The sequence below is a fragment of the Hylaeus anthracinus genome, unplaced genomic scaffold, assembly GCF_026225885.1.
Source record: "Hylaeus anthracinus isolate JK02 unplaced genomic scaffold, UHH_iyHylAnth1.0_haploid 11982, whole genome shotgun sequence".
In the NCBI taxonomy this organism is placed as follows: Eukaryota; Metazoa; Arthropoda; class Insecta; order Hymenoptera; family Colletidae; genus Hylaeus; species Hylaeus anthracinus.
In genome coordinates, this window is record NW_026534330.1 from 1,039,831 (window position 1) to 1,063,431 (window position 23,601).

The window sequence follows — 23,601 nt, forward strand, 5'->3', positions numbered from 1 at the left end:
TGCTAACCGGTTTGTCGGTTCGGTTATCATCTCGTAGGCGCAGAGGTGCACTTGTTATGCGGTAACGGCAGGTAAGTTTGACAGTTCTATTTTCAGATCGACGTTGCCGCATATATATATAATACTACTAATTATATGGATATGTATATGGCGAGGAAAATAAATGATTTCAATACAACATACGATCTATTTATTATTTACAACAATGTACCAATGTTACACAAAACGTACCACATCGTGTTTTATTTTAGTCGCTTATCACACAATTTACAAAACGTTGCTCATTCGCTCGCCTTAAGTTCAGCTCGTTAAATGGACAGCATTTGGAACTCGTTCTCAACAACATTCGCGGTCACTTCATACTTTCCGGACGAAAGAGAATATGAATGAGAAATTGAGAAACAAGAGAGCCTCTTTTTACCTCCTAATTTTAGAAATTTATTCCGTCATACTGTTCGTGATAAGAGTGCTCTCCTTGCTTCGCGTTTTGATCTTTCATTTTATTTTTCAAAAATTTCCGTGTTCGTGCTATAAGTTATAATTTGAGAGTACTCTTTTCAAGCTTTTGGTGACTTATTTACATTCATTTTTTGATTGTAGTCTTCCCATAAAACTTGTTCAAATATACGTGACTGTTACTAAAAGATCTCAGCTGCTTTAAAACGATTTCTTCTCGAATTTCGATCGGCTGATTGAAATTAATAACTTAAACGACTAAGTAGAAAAGGTATCAAAGAGGGGTGAAAAGCGTCGGTACGCCATCGTTAAAGAAATGAAAAAATACTTTTGACCCCCTTATTCGACTGTACCCTTTCCGTTTGTGTGAAATAAAACTTTCAGTAAAACGTCTTACGATCGATTGACCAGTAAAATCTTTAAAATCCTCTTAAATTCGAAAAACGCCACAAGAATATGGAACTTGTATAGTTATGTTTCTCTAGTAAGGAATAAAACTCTAAAATATCGGCTTGCTACCGTAACGAATGGACGTCAGGGGATTCGTACTCGGCCACTAAAATCTCGCCAGCGAGAAAGAAAGATAGTTTAACACTTCCAAATGCACGATATTAATTCGGTAGATGAGAATAACGCTTCCTTTTATCACGAGTATGCGAGATGGCGAGCATGGACAGCCGAAAAGGTGGACGGATGGCTGCAGCGATAAGAGGTTGCTTCCATTTGTTTTCTCTTCTTTTTAAGTTAAGAACGAGTGGACGATTTACCTTGCGGATTAGAATTCGAACCCTGCCTCACCATATTTTTGATTGCACTTCACCGACCGAATACCGCAACGCGTTCCACGGAGTTCCAAAGTAAAGGATCACGAAATACTCTTTCTACTTTACAATTTTCTTTTTTTTTAAATCTACCTTTTCTTTTTTAAGTTTATGTTTGTAAATTCGCAACTTGGCACTGTGTTAAAACGAAAGGTTGTACGCGATGGTCTCCTTTCTGTTATAAATAAAATTGTCAGTTTTCGACAGGAACAGATCACTGAACTAACGAGTCTCGACGTCGACGAGCGGATCTTCCTCGTGATCCTTCGTAAATTGTCATTTCCGAACACGCGTGCGATATCGATAGCGTTTCGTCGGTTAGTGTATGCGTAAAATTACACATAAATAACGTCTATTTATATACCTACACGAATGTACGCACCGAATTTGCACACGCGATTTCGCCTGCGCAATGGACAAGTCGCGTGTACGTGCAACACGCATACAAATATCTAGGCGTGAACACGGTCGAACGTGCACGCATACATAGAGCGTTTTTAGAAATCTATAACACCTCGAATCGATGTTGCAAAAACATTGTTTCCTCGGAAAACGAACATCCCGAGTAGACATTGAAATCAAACAGCCTATAAACAGGCCAGGGTTAGATAAAGCGTTAAGATTTGTTCCATCGAAAAGTTATCTCTGTATTTGACGTTTCTTCTCGGTATCAAAAGCAACTCGACGTCTACGGAGACTGAAAAGTTTACGAAGATTCGCGTGATCGATTCGGGCCGTTAGAGACCTGTCTCAACCCTCGGTACAAATACGTTTTTATATAAGTGTTCAAAAAGTACGCTGTATAAATTCCACCTCGTACTCTTTGGTCACGATGCATACCTTACAACAAAAGTAACTCGATAACATACAATAAATCGTATCTTTGTTTGGCACATTTCGTCAATTATAGGATCCGTACGGTATACCTATACACTTAGGTACACACACGCTTGCGTACTTGTCATCGAGTATACGCGTATTTACGTATAAATAAATATACATAATATAATATATATTATATTACATATACCAACTTGCTTTAGTCTCTAATAGTCATAGAATACGTACAAATATTTTATCGGAGTAACGATAGCATGTACTTTTTTGTTACATGTTATATTTCTCTACGGGATATCCAACGAGTTTCCGTGCAAACTTTCTAAGCCTTCTAGAGTCACGAATCGGCTCAAGTATTTTATAGAAATATGCTTACGAAAATGATACCGTATTTTAAAAGCTCTGGCGTTGGGGAATTGTGTTTTGTTCGATAGAAAATTGTCCACATTCTGTGTAAAGTTGTCGTAACAAGTAGGTTTACGTAACGTTCTCGTCTTATTTGCATCCATAGAATATACCTACCGGCAAAGTTGTCTCGGAAACTTGCCAGATATTCTGTATATTATATATATATATATATGTATACGCATCTACATTTACCTTTACTTTCCGTATTATTTTAACCATTAAGTGCGTTGTCGATCCTATCTAACCCTAAAAAAATTATAAGAGGAACGCAACAATCTGTTATCTTTAATATATATATATATATATGTATGTATATTAACGTTTGTGTCGTTAAAACGTCACGCGCTTCGCCGTACAGGGAATAGGCTTGGCAAGCGTGGGAGTTGCACTCTCGTGAGCTTGTATATATATATATATGTATATATCTTTCACGATCATCTCTTTGATCCATTCCTCGATGCACCAGGCCGAGAACTCGTTAAACCGGAGAAATGTTCGAGGGTTTCGTAGTTTCTCGCGTAATTGGAAAGTCGAGAGTGACCGTCGCGCGTCGTCGGGAAATCGAGGGACAGACGAAGGAAATCGCGAGAGAGTTCGACTGCGTAAACCGAGGAGCGTACAAGAGTAAAAATGCGTGTCTCTGGTCTGTACGATCGCGATCGCGGGATGGAGTGTGACGTGGTCGTGGGAACGGTGTTCGAAACCGTACGAAACGGCCTTCTTCAAAGACCAGATCGTCGTCAGTCGTATCGTCGAAAGCGCAACTCCGTGGACCCATTCAGAATATTCCGGCCCTCGGTCGGAATTTTAATAATATCTTTGATAGGACATTTGTTTCACTTTATCTCCTTTAAATAAATATATCCACGAACAAGGCACTGCTCGACGGAGAGGTCGCGCGAGAAAACGAACCGCGTGAACTTTATCAACCCCTTGCCGTATACGATATCGTCTCGTTTGGGACCGCGGGTGTCCTAGTCACGCGTCAAGGGGTTAAATGGCCATCGAGGTTCATCGAGCCGTTTCCTATCGCGTAACGTCGATTAAAAAGTGGTCGGGATACGTTTTAGAATATACCTGCGAGTAGAACGCGCGTCGAGCTACTCTGTCGAAACCTTGTCCTCTCTTCTCTTTTCAAAAGCAACAACGACGATCTTGGAGAAGAGCTTCCAAAATCGAAATTCAAGGGAGCTTCGCTGGTCGTTTTTCCTATCTTTGTTCGATAACGTTGGAAAGAAGAAAGAACCCTTGGTCGTGCTTTCATTGTTCACGTGACAGAGAAGTAAATCGAGTAAAAATATTTTATACTATGCGCATACCGTTGCGTCGTTTCATTCACCGCGGTTCGTTCGAAAATAAGCTTGACTCGAATGCATGTTCTCTTGAAAATGAAACCTTGGCGGTCCGGTCTGTTTAATTAAACGAATGCCCGCGATTATCCCCAAGACCAAATTTCCGTCCTTTTATATTTACGTTCTGACCGAAAATCTTTCGACGTATCGCGTATACCTACGATTTCTTCCAATTTTACTTCCGATTGTTCGTTTCAGGCGACACCCTCGTCGAAAGAGTTAACACCAACATGGACGAGAAATTTTGTCGTTAATTTCGCGTGGAATTTTGTTTCGGAACGAATACGGATTGACGTCGCGTCACGGAGAGCGTTTCGCCCACGGGCAGGTCGACGTGCGTTATAAAGGGAAGCACTTGGTCCGTTTCTGCGTAACGGCTGATCGGCAGTCGACCTTAGAACCTAGGGTGAAAGTCTCCGGCTTGACAATGTCCTCGACGGAAATCTTTCCGAGTCGCTTTTTCACTCGGAAAGGCGTTCTCGGGGATATTATCTCGTAGACATCGCTCGTTCTACTTTGAACGTGAACGTTACCTTTCGAACAGGTCACCTTTTGATCTATGGGAATGGTAATGTCAACTTCCGTGCAGTGATTCTGATTCATCTGTTTCGGGATATCTTTCTCTGGATCGTCGTTGCGCTCCTTTTCGTTGGTCTCCTTGGAAGGAGTGTTGAACACGTCCGACGAGTAGCTCTTCGAGTCGCAAATCAACGCGAAATCTGCGTAATCTACCATTTCTCCAGCCTTCTCCAAATTTCTAGCAGAGGCCAGCGAGATGGCCCTAGCCTCCGGCCTGTGAGGTTTCTCCTCGTCCACAAAGTCCAACGAGAGACATTTCTTCTCGAACAGAGCTGGCCCGGGAACCTTCTTGTCGGACCCATTCGCTTTCGTCTTCTTCTCGTTCTCTTGCTTTCCGTCTAAACATCCCTCTTCCGTCTTTTCCAACGAATCGAGTACTCTGGACGGACGACGAATGCTATTTTCCCGCTCGACGGAGAGACAGAACTCCTTATCGGTTAACAAAATACGTTTCGGGTGTCGGGCAGGTTTCGCCTCCAGTTCGAGGTCCTTCTCCCACGACGGAGTTCTCAATTGACTTTTCACCTTTCGCAACTCCGTCAACAGGTCCATGGTCTCCTGAGAGGGTTCGTGGAAGATTCGTCTTTTAAGACGTCTTATGGACGCGTTCGAATCCAATTCCTGATCGCTGTGATGATCGACACCTTGCTGCTTCTTGAGCACGGATCTTACCGTGCCTCCACGGACGGGTTCGCTCTTCTTGTCGACCAACGATTCCGTTTCAACCGTCGCTGAAATCGCTCGTGTCGTTTCGTTCGTCTTCCTATCATCGGAGTCTTCGTTGCGAGCACTCACCCTCGATAGCTCTTGTTGCCTGGCGATCGCGCTTTGAACGCAACCTCGTGTACGCTTCTTGAAATCCGCGTACGTTTCCACGGGTACCTCGTGGTGTTTAAATATATCCTGGAGCTGCTTAAACGTCTCTTTGGTGTAACCCTGAGCTCCGCGGTGAGCCAAGGAATCGACGGACGACGCCTCCCTCGTACCGTCGATCCGATCTTTGTCGTGGTAACCGAAACATGCGAGAGAACGATCTTTCGACAGAAGGTTGTCCGACGAGATACCTCGTCTCTCGAATTGCGCCTGTTTCGTCGATTTATCCGCTATGTCCGCGTCCTTTCCGTTTCTCTCCAATATATCCTCGTAGGTTTGTCTCCTCGTTTTCGTCGGTGAATAAACATTCTTCTCCGGAGAGTCGAGCTGCGAATCGTCCGAACGATCCGGTAAGACGGTAGAAATTGGACGTTTCGTTGGGGAATTGGCAATGCTGTCGACGCTTGGTTTTTTATCTTGAGAGGTCTGAACAACTTTACGTCGAGTCGGTGTCGTTGGTGTGGTCGCACCTTTCGTCAAGTACCACTTTTTCTTGGGCGAATTGCCCCAACTGTTTGGTTCCTTGTCCGAGCCGAAGCTGCTGGCGTTGGAAAATATAATCTCTTCGCTGGTCGTGACGCGACACTTGAGCAATTCGGCACCGTTCGCGAATCGTTCTTTCGTTTCTGGCTTCGATGTTTCGTCCGCGATGGTTTCCAACGGTAAAGAGCACGGGCCCGAATCCAACACGTCGTCCAAAGAGGCCCCGCGCAGCGGATCTCGATTATCTTTCGTTTGCACGCTCGATTCCAAATCTTCCGTCTCGAACGAATACATCTTGAGGAGATGACCCTTGCCGGAACGTCTCCTCTCGGCCGCGAACGATTCAACGGTCGTCAGAGCCCTGCGTTCTTCCGGTTTCTTCGCCTCGGGGATCTTGTTCGTTGGTTCGTCTTTGCACGGTTCGTTTTTGACCGCGTTCTTCTGCTTGTAACGCGGAATGTCGAAAATGAACTTGTCCAAAGTTTTCGACGAACCGATTTTCTCCAAGAAAGGCCTCTCGACGGCTCTGCTGGGCCCGATTTTCTCCAAGTACGGCTTGCCTATTATCCTTGGCGCTATCTTCGCTAAGAAGGGCTTGTCCTCCGTTTTCGATATACCGATCTTCTTCAGAAACGGTCGTTTTTTATCTTTGTCTTGGGTACGCGCGTTCTCGAACGATCGATCGCTGAGACGGTCGTTGCTGTAATTGGAGGAGTTGTCGCTGCTCTTTGATCGTGCTCTCTTGTTTCTCGGGTGCGGCGTCAACGGAGTTCTCGGTGTCAGGGACGGACTGACTTCCTGATTGGGGCAAGTTTCGTCCAGCAAAGCGATGGCCTCTCTCAGATCCATGTAGGCCTTTCTGGGGATAGCGGTGATGGAAGAAGGCGGACGCGGAAGCTCGCTGTCGAGGCTGCTGTTTCTGGTGGAGATCATGTCTGGCTTGCTGTTGACTTCCGCGTCGGTGTACAAGTAGGAGGGATACGAGCTCCGATCGCCCGTAGGCCCTGGCGAGGAGTCTATGGTAGGGTAATCCTCCAAGTACCAGGGTGTGACGCCGAGGTCCTCCGGCCTGGCTGCGGAAATGTACGGTGGAATCGCCGGGTTCTTGCCGATGGCACCTTTGCCGCTGGAAGACGTCGACTGCTGGTCCAGTTGCGTGACACTCGACGACGTCGTTCCCGCGACGCTCGCCGCTATGTCGCTCGGCGTACTGGTCACCGCTCTACGGTATCTGGTGCATGTGGCGAAAAACGGCGGAGCCGGTCTCGCTGTCTCTACAATCACGCGACCTTGAGCGCATGGTACCATCGGCTCACCGTCCACCGGGGCTTCCTCCGGCGTCAGCGGCAATGCCGCCCCACGACCGAACTCGATAAACCACAGCTCGTCCCTCAACTCGCTTTCTCACTTCTTTTCGTTCATGTCTTTGTTGAGATAGTGTAGCACGTAGTGCAACACCAAGTCGTAGCAGTACTTGTACTCGGTCTAAAGAGAACACAGCGTAAGGGAAACGATCGAGAGTTGCTCCGATAGGATAAAAACGATTACCATCGCCTACGTACCATGTTCTCCACGAGCTGAGGCCTATGTCTGCGTACAGTTTTAACCGCTTGGAATATATCCACTTCGCCGTGCTGTATCACCTGTTCTATACACGCGTTCGCGGCGCAATAAACACCGCACCGACTTCTACCGTCGGGAGAGACCACGGCGACTGGCCCGTAATCCGTTCGTTGCCTCCATCTCTCGACCATGTTCATCAGCTCCACCAGGCTGTTGGTCGACGTAGGAACTTTGTGTCCCATCGGCCAGCAAGTCAGCTGAAACAGCTGGACGGTCTTGGGTGGAGCTTTCACACCCGCCATCAGCTCGGTCAGCGACACGATCTTTTTGTTTATTCTAAAAATCTGCAAAAGTAACCCAATAATCATTTTTTACTGATCTACGAAAGAACGACGAGAGCGGTATATGTATATGTATATATAGAACTCGCGACGCTTCTCACCCAAGTCTTGATGTTCGTATAGTGATTGTGGCTGATGTGATCAATCGTAAATACGGGACCGTATTTCTTAGAGTGCTTCCCCTCGGGCCAAAAACTTGGGAAATTCGTGGAGCCCGGGGGTGGCACACATAACACCACTACAGCTGCGCACTCGTAGTCGTAAACCAACGACCAGAACTCACCGCACGTGTGCCGAAGAGGCCATTCCGTTACGATATATTCCCTTGGCTTCGTGTAGCCCTGTTGAAAACGTACTTTTAGAATGGACACCTCGCTACGAGACCGTGGGACATAAACAGCGACGTGAGCGAGCAGCGCAAGAGCTAAAAGTCTACCGTTTCTACAATAATACCAAAAATTACGACTTTGAATCGCGCGCGAGATGTAACATTTTCGATTAGGTAGTCGTGTAAAGAGTAGATTTACAATAGTACTCACGTCCACGAACACGGCGTTTATGTAGTCCGTGAAACTGTTCCCCTGGAAACTGGTGAGGTACGGACGAAAATTGTCGGCTAAACCATTAAAGTATTAATTCGTGAGTAAAGATACGATTGGATAGGATTGAGTAGTACCGATAAAGTAGCACCGTAAACTTTACGCAACGGTACGAATATCCATTTTATGGTACAATTTTGATAAGCGTTCTCTGTCGCGTCGGCGTAAACTTACGTGGTACTACTAGAACGTCTCTGTTCTTCTCTCTATTGTCAGCCCTGTGTCCGCCGGCGCAATCACCGATCGTAAAACGCGGCGTTTGCTTACAAATTTGCTGATATTCCCGTTGATACTCGTTCATCTTAGTTATTGGATTTTTTACACTCTTTTGCTTCAGACGTAGCGACAGCTCCGAAACCGGAAACCACGAGGCACCGCACACCACGAATTCCTCTAGCGTGTCGTATACGAATTTGTACTGCTCCTGGCAGTAAACGAAAAGCAATCGTCAACATATTTGCGATACTTTCAATCGCAGTCACGTCCAACTCTCTCTCTCGTCTCCTCTTCGAATCGCAATAAAAAGGGACGCGATAAGAATCGATTCGCGAAATTTACCAAGTTCTCGATAAGTCCTCTTCTACTTTGCCGCAACTTTTTCAAGTAGCCAAATACGTCGAAAGCGTCTTCCTCTTCCGACAGCTCCATGTTTGCGTCTATCGCGAGATACACTCCGGATCTTCCACCACCGTCGCTTTTTTTAACAAAGTACGTACGTATATATCGTTTGAATCGATTCGAAATAATTTCTAAGTTTCTTTGGGAGATACTTACTTGCAATGGACGACCATGGGACCGGATTCGTTCTTTATGGTGGACCCGACTACAGCCCTGACTCGTCGACGAAATTCCAAGACCGCGTTTCCGAACGGACACGTGTGCGAATGCCACTCGGTGTAATGGAATTGTAACAACGTTCTTTCTTCCGTTACTTCCTGCAATTGCACGCGAACACGGTCGTGTTACGATTTTCAAGTATAATTTTCAACGTAATCGCAGCAATTTCCTGTCCATGCGCGGATAAATTTTCGTTCAGTTTCTTAGAATGATTCCAATTCTATCGCTACATGTACTTGGAGAGAATTATCACGTGTAACCAACTGCAGCCTCAAAAATGAAGTTGTTAAAGTTAAACTGCTTGAGCGAGAGTTTGTCGTTTTGCATAAAGGAACGTTGCATCTACGATGAATCGCTTTCATGTATCCGATGCTTTAACAGTCTTGCTCGACGCGACGCGATGGTCTCTTCCCGTTTAACTGCCACGAAAGATGTACCTTAACGAGCGCAACTTCTGTTGCGCGTTATGCTTTGCACTTTGCTTTTCAAAATCTCGCAACGCATCGTCGACGATCTCTGTAAAGATCTTGTTTGAGTTTTCTATAGTCATTTTGCCTGTACTGACGCGCGTACAGCTAAGGAACTGTCTACAGAGACATTCGAGACGCAGTTTATAGCGTTTCACGTACATTTAGTCTTACTTGTAAACCTATGGTACATCGTTCGTTCGAATCGTTTTCTACTATCCTTTGCAATTTAAGAGGTATCTAGTCGTAAATAAAACGAGCGAATTCGATACAAGTGGAAAGCGACGATACGGGGCATAGTTCTTAGGTTCGATTAAAGAGCATAGGTGCAAAGTTTCATCAAAGTCATCGTCTGACAGTTGACCAAGTTCCCTTACGAGCCATTGTCTATGTGCCCGCTTGTAATCTTCAAACGTGGTCAAAGACGTGCACAGCCCGAGTTACCTAACGGTATACAGGGTGAATCACGCTGTTCGAGTGGTTGCATACATGTACTCGCTTTCTTACAATTGATTCAAGTAACTATACTTTGAAGAAAAATTATAAAGAACAACGCAGAAAATACTTGTTACGCGATCATAAAATACACGAAATCTGATAAATGGTTTCTTTTGAGAAAATTTGTGTAGAGTAGTCAATATACATACTAGAGTAGGTGCTAAAGCAAAGAAACAATCGCGATGGAATTCGAGAGATCTTCCTATTTTCATTCCATTTCCAGGCCGTTGATAAAATTAAGTCTTACGTAACTGCTGTTTGAGTAAACTCATCGTCTCCTCGGTTTCTATCTCTCATCCGTATCGTTTCGCATTCACCCAGTTTCGAAACGACCAAACTAGTACGGACTACTTCCCCTATAATTAATTCCGTCAACTTTTTGCCAACTCTCGCGATACCTCCTGTTCTTTCATTCCCGAATTCAGTCTTGCTGGAACCTTAGCGGAATCTACTTGTAGTTTGCGACCAAAGTTTCGAGTTCCCGCAGGTTACTACCAGCTGCCCGAGACTTTCTTACCGTGCTGGAAATTACCGCGCTATCCTTCCTATAATATGGATGAAAATTTCCCTCATCGATTATCGTATTTTCGAATTTTGCCGTTTCTTTATCGTCGTTTGATCGCATCGGCCGCGCCGACACGAATCTGTGGAATACGGTACAAGAGGAAGTACACTCACGTCGCTCTCGTTCTTCTTGTAGAGCCTTATCGTTCGTATGTGGAAATTGGCGAGTTCCTCCTCCTTCAGCACGGAAACTCCGATGCCTCCGTACTCTTCGTCCTTGTCTTTGCTCGCCGGCCAATATTGGACGCACATCACCTGAAATCGATTCGAACGGCGCGGCGCGGCGCGGCGCTCGTTATCATTCGATAGATGCGAATACTCGGTAAGAAAATAGCTTACACGTGTTCGAGGATCGATGAAACGCGAATACACGCGGGAAACGTTCGAGCGAGCGTAAATCTATGGAAACGAATGCGCAGCGCTATGCGATAAAGTCGGCGAATAATAAAACTCGACGTTTCGATACCGTTCGAAATCAAAACGAAAGCTGGCGAATATTTATGCGTTTGGAACGTCGAATAAAATTGTATAACATTTGCACGCCTACGTGAATATCCGCGTGTCTGCAGTCCGTTAGTCAGACAAATTTTTACGACATTTCTTACCTTGATGAAATCGAAAGTCTTCGTAAGCATGACGATACAACAAGCTCTCTCTTGCCACACCATGCGCCAAAATTCCGTCACGGTGTTTTCCATAGGTCCCTGTGTCACGATGTAAGCGTTCGGTTTCAATATACTCTGAAATATAATGACAACATTGATCGAGGACTCGGCCGGCGTCATGACATTAAAAGAAACTTTTCGCGCTTCGGGACCATCGAGAAAACAGTTCGGCACTCTATTTTAAGAAACGTGATTATGGATTATTCAAAATCTCTGACGCGAAATCGCTCTCGAAAGCTGATATTACCGGCAGCCTTGATCTTGATCCGAGCATCAATATGCTACAGTCTATAGAATCGGTTTACTTCGGAAGATAACTTCGTCGTTCAAGTATGTGCATTCTGCACGCGCTCGATTCTCCTAACATTTATCGACGCGATCGTTTAAAAAATGACGACGGTTTTTAGATTGCCAATCTTTTAGTTCTCCTTGGGTCAATTATGTTCTACTCACATCTACATAAGATGCGTTAACGTAATCGGAATCAGGTTCGCCTTCTATCGTATCCAAGACCACCCTGTTGTAGTCATCTGTGGATTGGGAAACAATTTATTGTTGCTGTTTATATTACAACCAATGAAACCTTTCGGTTAAATCAATTTTCCAACAGCTAAACCTCTCGTTATAATATTAAATATTAATTTTGCCTGTGAACCGATACGTTTGTTAATACGATTCTGCATTTAATTCAAATATAACGAAGCAGAGAAACTCTAAACTCGTACAACGGTACGCGATGTCGAAGGATTAATTACGCGCAAAGTATCGGCGTAAAGCGTGAAATCAGTCCTCGTTTTACTTTCAAGTTCTTTTCGGCAAACCGTCGCGATTATACTCTTTGAAACGAGACTGAATGGAACGTAAGCGGTTGGGGATTCGCGGAAAGCTCGTTTACGCGAACACTTCCGACGGGAAAAGAGAAACTGTATCAATCTCGGGCGCGCGTTATTTTATCAGAGCGGTCGTGTGTAAAGGAAACCTCAATTTTTCTTGCAGCTCGCAGCTTTCATCCTCATCTTGTTACGGCTGCGCGCAAACGAAAGGTGCGAACATAACCGCATTTTCTAACTAGACCTGGTCGCTCAGCCGGAATTGTTCGCTCGGTGGATAAATTAAAACAGCTGCGTTGCCTTTCGACGTAACACGGGGTAGTCCGCTAATAATTCACGTCATAATATGTCCCGGGACCATGAAACAGTTACAGGAGAGAGAATAATAAATCGAATCATTTCGCGTAATGGATGTTTATCGCGATGACTTTGAATTGTTAACACTTACAAGGAATACACTTCTGATTCTGATTCTTCTCCTTGTTGGCCGGTTTGGTAGCGTGTCTGCACGCGTGCGTTTCTACCTGTGTCGCTGTCTGTAAATAAGAAATAAGAAATAAGAAATAAGAAATTCCTGTATATAACAAAATCGCGTGCAAATACGTATCGATGGAATGCATTTTCCCGTTACATATCAACAGCGAACAAAAGTTTCGTTGAGAATACTTTTCCCCGCAGCGATTCGATACGACAATAAAAATCGCAGTTTCCTCGATCGTATCGCGTTCTCTGTTTCCCGATGATAACAGTTTCCAACAACACGGATCGAACACTGAGGGATAGGTGAATTGTGTGCGTCGGAGAGCCGGTGGCCGACTTGGTCGAGAATCAATCTGTTTGTCGAGCTACCAATTCACGTATTCTGGCATCAAACGTTGAGCCGGTCGCTTCGTTTAATTCATGTCGATCACATTTGGCGGCCTCTCGTTGCCATCGGTACGAATAATAATCATTAAATTTTGCAGCCACCGGTAAACATCTCGTTCCCGAAATCGACCGGATCTGAGCGCGCAACGTCGCCGTCTATTGAATTTTGGTCCGCGCGGAATTGAGCCGGTAACATTATTCCAACTGTATTTGGCAGAGTTTCGTTATCGACGCCGTTTCTGGAAAATTAACGAGCCTGCCAAGTTTCCGATCTATCGTCGGCCTGTATCTCGTTTTACCGATTGTATCGCGTGTTTCTTGATTCGTCGCTGCGCTGCTGATCGGACTGCGACCAATAATTGAAACGACGCTTGCTATTTTGTAGGTTCTTTTAGCGATAAAATTGCTCCGTTCGCCAAACATCAAAAGAGAGACTCCACGTTTCGAGTGCACGTTCTACAGTACTAGCAGGCCCCGAAATGGCAGTCTAATGAGAAACCGATATCGAACCGAGTTACCCGATTCCTCTGTCTATTCTCAGGAGATCGCTTTGTCTCCTGGATGTCTCCTGGACTCGCGTTTGGCTGTCTTGCTACCTTGATGCACCACTTTCCAGGGTCTGAAGGTAGGTAGGGGCGAGATAGTTCGAAGGGTACGTAAATGGATACGACGCTCACCCGCGTTATAATTCGTCTGCGTTCGTGATAGGACGGTAGGAGACTTGGGAGTGGAGAGACTTCCTGGAACTTCCCCGAGCGATCGGGTCGATTCTTTCGGCGTAAATTGTCGAAAGCGAGAGACAAGCCTCGCGGACGTCGAATCAATTGGCAAAGGGAGGTATTCGGTTTGAGCAGGCGTGTACAGAGGGATTTATTGTCCTCACCTGAAACTCTACGCGGTAGAGAACAGGAAACTTTCGGCGCAGCTCGCAAAGCTTCGGGAATTGCGAGAGTTCGGTCGGCGCGGACGGCAGAGTGGTGCTCATACTGCTACCGAGTTCTTCCGTAGCTGAGAACAAAAAAAGAAAAAGAATTAATGTAGCGGACATTCGTCTTGTCGTGCGCAGAGTGCATGGACTGTCTACCTCCGTTCTCGGTCTCTGTTTCGCGCGGCACGGCGGCGGTTTATGCGTCGCCTATTTCGTTGCTTCCGAGAGCATTTCACCGAAACTCGTGGCACCGCTAAACTTCGACACTGTCACGGTAAGCATCCAAGTTTGCGGAGTCGATTATTTAGCTAATAGAGGCTGTACTTGTTGGCGTAAACGAATTACGTATTAATGACGAGCATCCGAGCCCGAGAGTGAACGTATCAGCGACCGTGCGATAGGAAGGAAAAACCAATTGAATCGGATATAAAACATATTCGAAAGGTAGAAATTTTGCTTTGAATACAAATTTCAAATCATTCCGTTCTAACCCCAAAGATACTGCTGGTAGTTACCGCAAAGAATAAAATTGAATTTCGCGTCTGACATAGACCATCCATTACTACTGTCGGCGAGTCTGGCCAAGAACCGAAGAAAAGAAAAAAGAAACGTTCGCCGTTTCTTTACCTTCGCTGCGCTCGAATCTGTCTTTATGCTAATATTTTGATATTTGCATTCCAATCTCGTATTTCATGCGTCTCCCTGCCCAATCGATATACGAAGCTTGGCGAGTTCCATCGGTGCGACGTTCGCGCAATTATTTTTAATCAACGCCAAAGATAAGGCGTCGACGATCCACGCGATCGATTCGGAGGATCCTTTATCACGTATCGCGCTGTCGTATCCCGCGGAGTATCTGCGGTTACGCATCAATCTGATCAATTCCAATGGAAATTATGTAAATTTGAATCGACAAACGCTTCCTCTACCAGACCTGTATACACGTGATTAACAGTGACGAACGTGCTACCGTGGCTAACCAACGATTATGTATTTATTGTAATAAAGTTCTTCAATTTATCGTTCTCGAGAATTAAATTACGAACCGATCGACCTAACAGCGTGTATTTCCAAATTATTAATTCTCTTTTACAATTTCTTTCAACGACGCGCTGTTTCGAGTCGTTGTCCGCGCGTTAGCGCGCAAACGAATCCTTTCAAGTTTGATTTAATATTCACGGACTTTGGAGTGCATCGAGTGCGCTGGTTCGAAACGTGTAGCGTCGAATAGAAGTCTTATGCTAGAATCGATCGACCGGAGTACCTCACGTGGAAAACGTACATCACGTTTAGCGAGAAAGAACGTGGCTGTTGAACAGTATGGCACGTGCAAAAGCGTTCGTTGCATTATTACGGAATGGTGTTTCGTGTTTCAAGTGAACGACCAATTATCGATGTTTACGGTGCACACTATAGGGGAAGTGCAATTGATTACGTGGTTGATTTGTGTGCGTAAAGAATGAGGGACCGCTCGATGTATCCAAGTTATCGTTGACATCGGCATTGTCCGTATATTAAAGGTGCACTTGCACAATTCATTGAAAATCAGGATTCGCTAAACGAATCCTAATGATGAGACCGTTGAAAGATGTATATCTTTTTCCTTGTTTCCAGTAAGTACACGATCAATTTTGATGTGATTGCAGAACCGCGTAAAACGTCCCTCTAACCATAAAAGATCGTCATTTCGGATGTCATTTCGGTGCTCCTCTAGTCTTAAAAGACTATTCGAAACTGGGTGTCACTTTGTCCCGCGCATACACGTAAATAGCTTTCGCGGTGTATGAAATCTCATGAGCTTCCTGCTGCGTTGTCACGACTCGATAAGTAGCAGTCGAAAATGGAGCGCGCAAAACAAACGTCGACCTGCCAATGTATGATTCATTCGGCAGCATGTACCCAATGAGAAACGGTCGCGTACGAAAATTTTTTATAATAACGTCTAATAACCCGACAACATTTCGCGATACCGATCGATGGAGATGAATATTACCGGATATGCTCGCGAGATTTTGTACTCTCACAATTACATAACAATGGTAGTAGAAAGAAACAGGCGATGGAATATACAACAGCCTTATTACCCTTTGTCCGTATTCGATACCCCGAAGAAAGCTACAGTGTCACAGCTGCATTCATTGTGTCGTTTCTTCCGCGTTGTCCTTTATTTCCTTTTGAGGAAAGCTGAGTAAAAGCTACCTGGAGTTTGATTAAATTATACCGAGTGTAAGAAAACTATGAGTGTCAAGTACGTTTATGCATTATTTACTCCTGTCCCCTGTGGCATTCAACGATTCTACCGAAAATAAAACAGCGGTATTAACGCGCGTTTCTGTTTGTTTCAATTGCAATTACTGAATTTTATCGCGCGCATGCTTTCACGCAGATCAATATTTTCAACGATAAAACTTTGTTTCGAAATTGAACCATGTAACCGTTAGAGTATTCTCTTTTAACGAGTCTACACCGGCCCTCGTGATGTCTGATTGGAGATATACCGGATTCGCGTTGTCCGAAATCGTGGCGGTACAGTTTTTCTCCAAAAATTCAGCGTGCCAAGCTGTAATCCTGTTTTCCTCGCGAGATCCAGTAGGCCGCCGAGCAATTTTCCCTCTCTCGCGAAATTCAGCGAGCTTTGGAGGCATATTTTCACACGGTACGCTGCACCAATTTCCTGCCCACAAGACCCGATACGAGGTTTGCACTACACGGCCGTGTATTCACCACGAAACAGGGAGTTTCCTACGCGAACGATCCCCTGAATTATTCGACGCACGATAGTCTAGCGCGTCGATTATTGCGAACGATAAAGATGCGAACTTGTTTATGCCTTAAAATTGGTCGGCTCTGGTATTGCTGTTACCAGACCTGGTGCGTTCGATCGATCGTCTACGTTATGATAAAAGCGACTTTATCGTTAGATAGTCGCTTAGCAAGTTGGAACTTTATCTAATTGTTCGGTTTCCTCTCATTAGACGTAAATTCCGATTGTATGGAACAGACAGACGTTCGTCGATCTATATACGTAGCTGTAAAGTAGACTTCTATTGTTTCTCGAAATGACTTGCACTTCCTGTAAACGCAAAGCGAATCTAATGGGAATTTAACGATGCGTACCGGTTCGTTTGAAAATAGCATCATCCGACAGTAAATGTTCCGCAATTCATCGAAACGTTTGTTAAGACTATGTCGGATGTAATCTGTAAAAGAGATTGAAAGCTGTTAGAAGGCGAGAATGTATCGTAGGCGTCGCAGGAACTACCTGCTTCGCGAAGAGTAGTTTCACTCTTGTATAGTCTAGTATGCGGAAATTTCGACGTCCCAGCAGACGAATCATTATAAAGTAATTGCCCCAGCACTTTCAACATCTCCATCCTCGCGCCCAAACGTTTCACAATAGGGAGACGGAAAGAAAGACTAGGTGGAGCTGTCGAGATAAGAGAATGGGACGAGCACTTTGGGGATTATTATTTTCTAGGCACCTGTGGATGATACGCGGTACAAAGAGCAACCGTTCTTGTTCCAGGGTTCGGTTGAAAAGGCCAGGTCGTTTAACCGAGTCTGAATGCTGCAGTGGCTTTGAAGTTTGAAATCGAGCGTCGGAGAGAAGCGAAGCTGGCGTGGCTGAAATGTACCTCGACACAGTTGTGCTTGATCGACCTCTGACACGTGTCTTCGATCACCGACGGAGATCCCTTCGGGAGCGACAGCTTCCGTGCGATGCCACAGACGAAAGGAGTGGCAACTAAAGAAATTTAATTAAACTCTTCTGCACCGGTACGTTGTTTTTTCTTCATCGTTGTGCTTCCATCGACGTTGCTCGGCTAATTACCTCCGCCCACTCTCCCGCTTCTCATTCCTGTTCCCACCTCCCCGATCAGGCGTTTCCTCCGGAGATCCTTTGAAAGACACGTCGAGACGAACGTTGTTGCTCGTTACGAGTCACATCCGTTTCCTTCGATGTTTCCTTACACCGAAAGAAAACAACCTTGTTTTCGAACAGACACTCTTTCCTTTCTTTATCCCTTTAATATGCATGAGTTTTTATTCCGAGAGCGTGAGCTTTCGTTCTGTTTTTAATTTTACACCGCGCTACCTCGAAATCCTCCATCCCTTTCACGTCGCAAACACAACTATTTTGCAACTAACAATATTTTCCAGCAAAGCCAAATCTTTTTTCAATCTCTGTATATTATTACATATCCTTTCACGGTTTTCATTTCCTTGATTCGTTGTTATCAAATCCACCAAACCAAATAGTTTTGCTCCTTTATCGTTGCCAGCCACGTATTGTTTACGAAACGATGGAAATAAAATTAAACGTCTCTCACGAAAATTGTGGTGAATCTGCCATCTTTGTTTAGTAAACACTTATCTCGAATATTGTTTATCTTTAATCTTTCAACGTTTACCTTGGCTGTTCCGCTCCGTCCTGTTCGAAGAGTACTTTTAGATGAAATTACCAAGAAGAAATAGGATTCGTCGCCACGTTTGCACTATTTCTATTATGTCCGAAATTCTTGCCACCAGTGCCCCGATTTCTAACGTTCGCCGATGACACGGCGTAACCAAGATTTATGGGACACGTTACGAACTACGGTTTCAGTTTCATATTTCATAGCCGATCGATACGATCATGTCTAATACCTTTGTCAAGCGTGAGTGCTTCATTATATCTCGCACGATCGCCGACACAGCAGGGTTTCATCTTTGTTTGATGACACGAGCTCAGAAAGTTTCCATCCCCGACTCTCTTTGAAGGCGAAATGCATTTTCAGACGACACTTTTTTTAAAATAATGTAACAAGAAATTTAAAAAAATGTCAACCTTCCTGTCAAATTAAAAAATTTGCGTGCATCGCACATTCGAAATTATCACGTGCAGCATTTTACGAAGTTATCGATTGTAAAATAACAAAACGTAAATATTATTATTGTTGGTATCGTAATGTTTCAGTTGGTAAATGGTTCGCGGTTATCGATATTAAAGTGGTTGTATAATACACCTCGAATAGAAATGTCAACGGGAGGTTGACATAGTTACACATAGTTGTATCTATCGATCGGCATCGATGGTGGTTCGTTCTAAATGTTTGTTGTCAACGGGCGCATAAATTATAGCCCGATGCGTGCCAATATAGGTGATTATTAATGTCCATAAATACATCGCAACGCACACGATTTTCAAAATCATTTTCGTCGCTCGCTATTCTCCGACATCAAATTTACCGTTACTTTTGTTTATTTTGCTCGAATGCACTTCACCTTTAATTATGATATTTCCAGGTTACCGCGCGCGTGTTATCGTCATGTTTAGCGGTGTCCTTTGGTACGTGGTTTAGATAATCATGTTTGTGACATAGCATGACGGGTGTGGAATTAGAATCGAACGCGACATATGAATCAACAAACAGAGTGACATTAACTCTGCCATCCACTTTTAGCGTACCATTCGTAAATCGTCATAAATATCGTTAATTTGTTCTCGGAAATAGCCAAACACGCATTTATTAAAAGCGTGCCATCCATTAAAGGGTGGTAAAGAAATTTATATAAATATACTATAACGGTGCGACTATATAATGTACTAAAAAAAAAGAAGAAGAAGAAAAAAGGCAACGTTAGCGTATAGATCGGATGTTATCTCGTAAATAAATAAAGATCGAATATGATCGGAAGGGCATTCATCTTGCAAATACCACTTCGTACAAAAATAGCGTGTTCCGTCAAGAAGGGGCGGATTTAATGAAACGCGACACGCAATTTGTTCTCAGCGTGGCAGCACGAGAAAGTCCAATTCATTATCGACATGGAAAATTCTTTGTAACGCAGCCCGTCGTTTCTTATCAGTTGCGCATACATCACGGATGTACCGAGTCCTCTCTAATCAGGATTATTAAAGCTCTGACAGTGGTCTCAAAAGAGTAACTTGATTTCCGATTGATTCGTTGGTTAATCATTTTACGAATCAGCCGCCATTCAACTGGAAAATACATGTTTACTATCGAGAAATAAATCGGATAGAGCGCGGTTAGCAATCAAGAAGACGCGCGTGTAGTCGTTTCAGTAAGTGAACACGGATTCACGCGTTATTCGTGCAACGTTTTCACTTGATATCGCTCGGTGGACGATAGCTGCGCGACCTCGACGCGAACGATTATTACGCCACTCTGGTAAACTTTGAAAAATAAAGAATTCGAGAAGAGGATTGTGTGGTAAGTGGAAGTAAAATTTTAACGAGACGATTTCAATGGTCCGGAAACATTCCGTTGAAACTTGATTGTTCGTTCGCGTTTGGACAATTTCTAGGATATTGTTACACGTAATAGTCCTAGCGATTACAATTATTAGCGACAAGCGTAATTTTCGCGAGTAGTTGTTGTAACTGCAAAATTAAAATTCGTCGGAATACGCTCGTCATCTTGCGGTACTTGATTCACAAAAGCAGCCGCGCGTAGGAAAGTAATATCCAGCTGGCTGGAAACTTTGCTTTGATATCCAGCTTTATTTTGGATCTATGCACGCGCTCACACGCCTCGAATTGCAGGAAAATTGACGTATAAATTATCTGGAAGTTTGGTTTCCTTCGTTTCGCAGTCGAATATAAAGTTCCGGGAAAAGTACCGTTTGGCAACACCAACGCGAAAGTTGGTGCAGCTTTCAATTTAGATACGACTCGTGTTTCGCGCAAGCTTCGCGTGAAAAATCTAAACTCGTCTGTATTTATTTGATAAGGATTGCAAAGAGATAGCCGTTAAAAAATTCTACGGTTTCCCATAAACGTTCCCAGCCGTTCGTTGGATTAACGATAAAAACATGCTTTTTCTATTCCAGGGCACAAGTTATTTTTACCATTGGACGATAACATTTCTGGAGTGAAACTTGTGTCCAATTATATTTTCGTGACCTCTGATAGGGTAAATCGATTTCTCCGTTCCGTTCTTAACCCTGTGGTTAGTTCTTTCTTGACGTAGCGTCCGAAAATATACGAAAAGATAGATTCGTGTGTCATCGATATTTTCGTGTCAAGTATGCAGCGCGCGTCACGCTGATACCTAATCAACAAGTGTACTATTAGAGACAGAATTATACTCGAGAGGGATAAAATCACGAGAGGAAATAATCAATTCTACTTATGAGTAATGCAACTTCGTTTTTACGTTATGGTACTGGTACGTTATGGTACTGGTACGTTATGCCTGCGATATTCTTGACACCGTCACTAGCCGTGCCCCTACGCTCGACTTATACGGGCTCATGTGCACACGGTCGACTTCATCTTCATGGTTCGCGAGTTTTACACGTTAAATCATAATGCATTGACGCGGTACGTCGTAACAAGGAGAACGAAATCACCGTTTCAAAGCAAAGTTTACCGTGAGCAGTCTTCAAAGATCTTCTTCGATCTCTGATATTTCTCGAAATATGTAATCCATATTCAATTATTAAACGCTTTCGAGAGGCAAAGAGGATTTGTCGACGTCAGAAAGTTCACACTCAACGGAGCATCACATTTTGAAGAAGGTTGCCTCGCTCAACACGCATCGTCAGACGAACTCGCAAAACAACATGGATACCGTAATCGACGAATTTTTCAACCGCGCGTCGAAATACTTGTACCTTCGAGGACGTCGGACATGCCAGAATGAAATCTCTCTCGACGGAAAATCGCTAAAAATGTGTTTTATTTTTGGTCGGAATCGCGGTTCGAAGACGAAGAGAATTGATCGTCCGCGCGTAGACGTAGCGACACGCCGCGCCGATATCGAGCAAATTAAACGTATCGACTGGAAGGTTCGCTGGCGTCGACAGCCGTTGCCTAATCACTTCAACCTGCTGGAATTTAATGGACCGAAAATAGACTAGCGTGTCCGCGTTGTCGTTCTTACGGTTTAAACTTGTCGTTCGTTGAAACTTTTCGCTGACGAAGACTTTATCGTCGCATCGATTGTTCGTCTGTCTTATTCAGCGATCGGGTCGACTCGAAACTATGTATTAGATAAACGCGCTTTGTACAAGCAAACAACGAATTACAGGAAAGGATCCCGGCACGGGCGACGACGATTTTTTTAAATCGTTGCGAAATAGCGAAACGCTTTCGCTTTCAAAGACAAGGTAGCTCGATGGCAATGCCAATGGAGGCTTTTACATCAGCTATTTTTCTCCCTTTTTCGACCAAAGCACGGCGTATTCGCCCCTTATTCCCGTAACTCATTTACCCTCCGTGTTTCGTTCAAAGACGAAATCTCTCGAGTGATCCTCTCGCCGCCATAAAGATTCGAATCGGCGTGCTGTGCCCTCGATCGGCGATGTTTATTTTTACTTTCGTCGCAAAACAGGAACGACTAAAACAAATTATACGGTGCTCGAACGATTACGGCTTTCCAAGAGTCAAGTGCGCAGAAATTAATAAAATCAAACCGTTAACTATTTTATCGGTTCGTATAGGTCGATACATTTCCACAATATTGACCTGCTGTCGAGCCAATGATCAACGGGACAAAGTATTATTAGTATTCTGGTCTTTATAAGCGACTCGATACGGCCGGATCAAATATTATTAAAGCGGTATACGATCGGTGATAGCCGATAATAGGCAATAATTGGTCCGCCATGTTAGAAATTTGAACGCAATTCGACCGTCATAGGAAGACTCGTATATATCGTAGTATAGCATGTACGTAACAAAAGGAGGTAAACGCTACATTATCGCGTTAAATTGATTAGAAGAAAATTACAGGATAACGCGATCGCGTTGCAAAAAAATTGCCTTCAAGTATTTACTTACTTTTATTAGATATTGTACACGGGGCAAAACGACCAGAATCGATCATGTTTTTTCGAGGAATTAGATCGAGTCGCGTAAGAGTCGCCATCGCGATAGGTCATCTCCGAAACAAAGAAAAATTGACAAGTTGTACAAAGAAAAATTGACAAGTTGTACAAAGAAAAATTGACAAGTTGTACAAAGAAAAGAACACCGCGATCCAAGTCCTCGCTCATCGTCGGTCTAGCTGTTACGCATGGCATCCCAACCACCCTAGCGGAATTAAGGTCTGACCTTCGAAACGTTCCTCGGATCGTAATCCGTAATACTCGTAAGTATCCCTTTTTGTCGCAATCAATTCGACTTATAGCGAGACGCAGAAACGCTCCCTTCGGATTCGACGTTCTCCCGCTCATCCTATACCTTGTTCTCAATGGAATTCCGAGGATCGACTGGCCTCCCCGGAATTCCTGCGATATTTACCGTGGCCGTCCACGTGAACTCTGTTTTCGTTTCGTCTCTTCTCATGCTCTATCTCCACGTTGGTTTCTTGGCGCCAAGGGAGAAATTGAATCGAGCGCACGAGTTCATCAATCGTCCGAGATTTTACGATAGCTTCGCTGAAATCGTTAACCCTCTATTGCGTAATGTGGCTGAATGGGAAACTCGACGAAACAATCCGTGTAAAGTTCGCTTTACGTTGCGTTTGATGAAAATTACACTCCGAACAAGACACGTGCGTGCTCGGATGTAGGCGATTTCGGAGAAAGCGAATCGTAATTGCTTTATCTACGTACAGGTGTATACATATGAGTAGACGAGCGGGAAACGAGGTTGACGGTGTACAGGGATATCGCGACCCGGTT

At 44.2% G+C, this 23,601-nt stretch overlaps 2 protein-coding genes across 2 annotated transcripts in view; both read right to left on the minus strand.

The window, feature by feature from the left end:
* Nucleotides 1-173: 173 nt before the first annotated feature.
* Nucleotides 174-7,117, minus strand: LOC128886004 (uncharacterized). The gene has a single exon (XM_054140490.1). It carries the CDS (start codon nucleotides 7,115-7,117, stop codon nucleotides 4,214-4,216), a length of 2,904 nt encoding a protein of 967 aa, XP_053996465.1. The 3' UTR covers nucleotides 174-4,213.
* A 35-nt stretch (nucleotides 7,118-7,152) lies between these two features.
* LOC128886005 (receptor-type tyrosine-protein phosphatase kappa) overlaps nucleotides 7,153-23,601 on the minus strand; it is a 42,124-nt gene continuing 25,675 nt past the window's right edge. Inside the window, exons 3-14 of the mRNA XM_054140491.1 lie at nucleotides 13,924-14,048; nucleotides 12,622-12,709; nucleotides 11,797-11,873; nucleotides 11,284-11,418; nucleotides 10,793-10,933; nucleotides 9,087-9,247; nucleotides 8,871-9,006; nucleotides 8,487-8,736; nucleotides 8,253-8,329; nucleotides 7,815-8,054; nucleotides 7,372-7,716; nucleotides 7,153-7,294 (exon numbers count right to left, since the gene is read on the minus strand). Coding sequence (XP_053996466.1) covers nucleotides 7,214-7,294; nucleotides 7,372-7,716; nucleotides 7,815-8,054; nucleotides 8,253-8,329; nucleotides 8,487-8,736; nucleotides 8,871-9,006; nucleotides 9,087-9,247; nucleotides 10,793-10,933; nucleotides 11,284-11,418; nucleotides 11,797-11,873; nucleotides 12,622-12,709; nucleotides 13,924-14,048 — 1,856 coding nt within the window. The 3' untranslated portion in view covers nucleotides 7,153-7,213. The remainder of the gene's footprint in view (nucleotides 7,295-7,371; nucleotides 7,717-7,814; nucleotides 8,055-8,252; nucleotides 8,330-8,486; nucleotides 8,737-8,870; nucleotides 9,007-9,086; nucleotides 9,248-10,792; nucleotides 10,934-11,283; nucleotides 11,419-11,796; nucleotides 11,874-12,621; nucleotides 12,710-13,923; nucleotides 14,049-23,601) is intronic.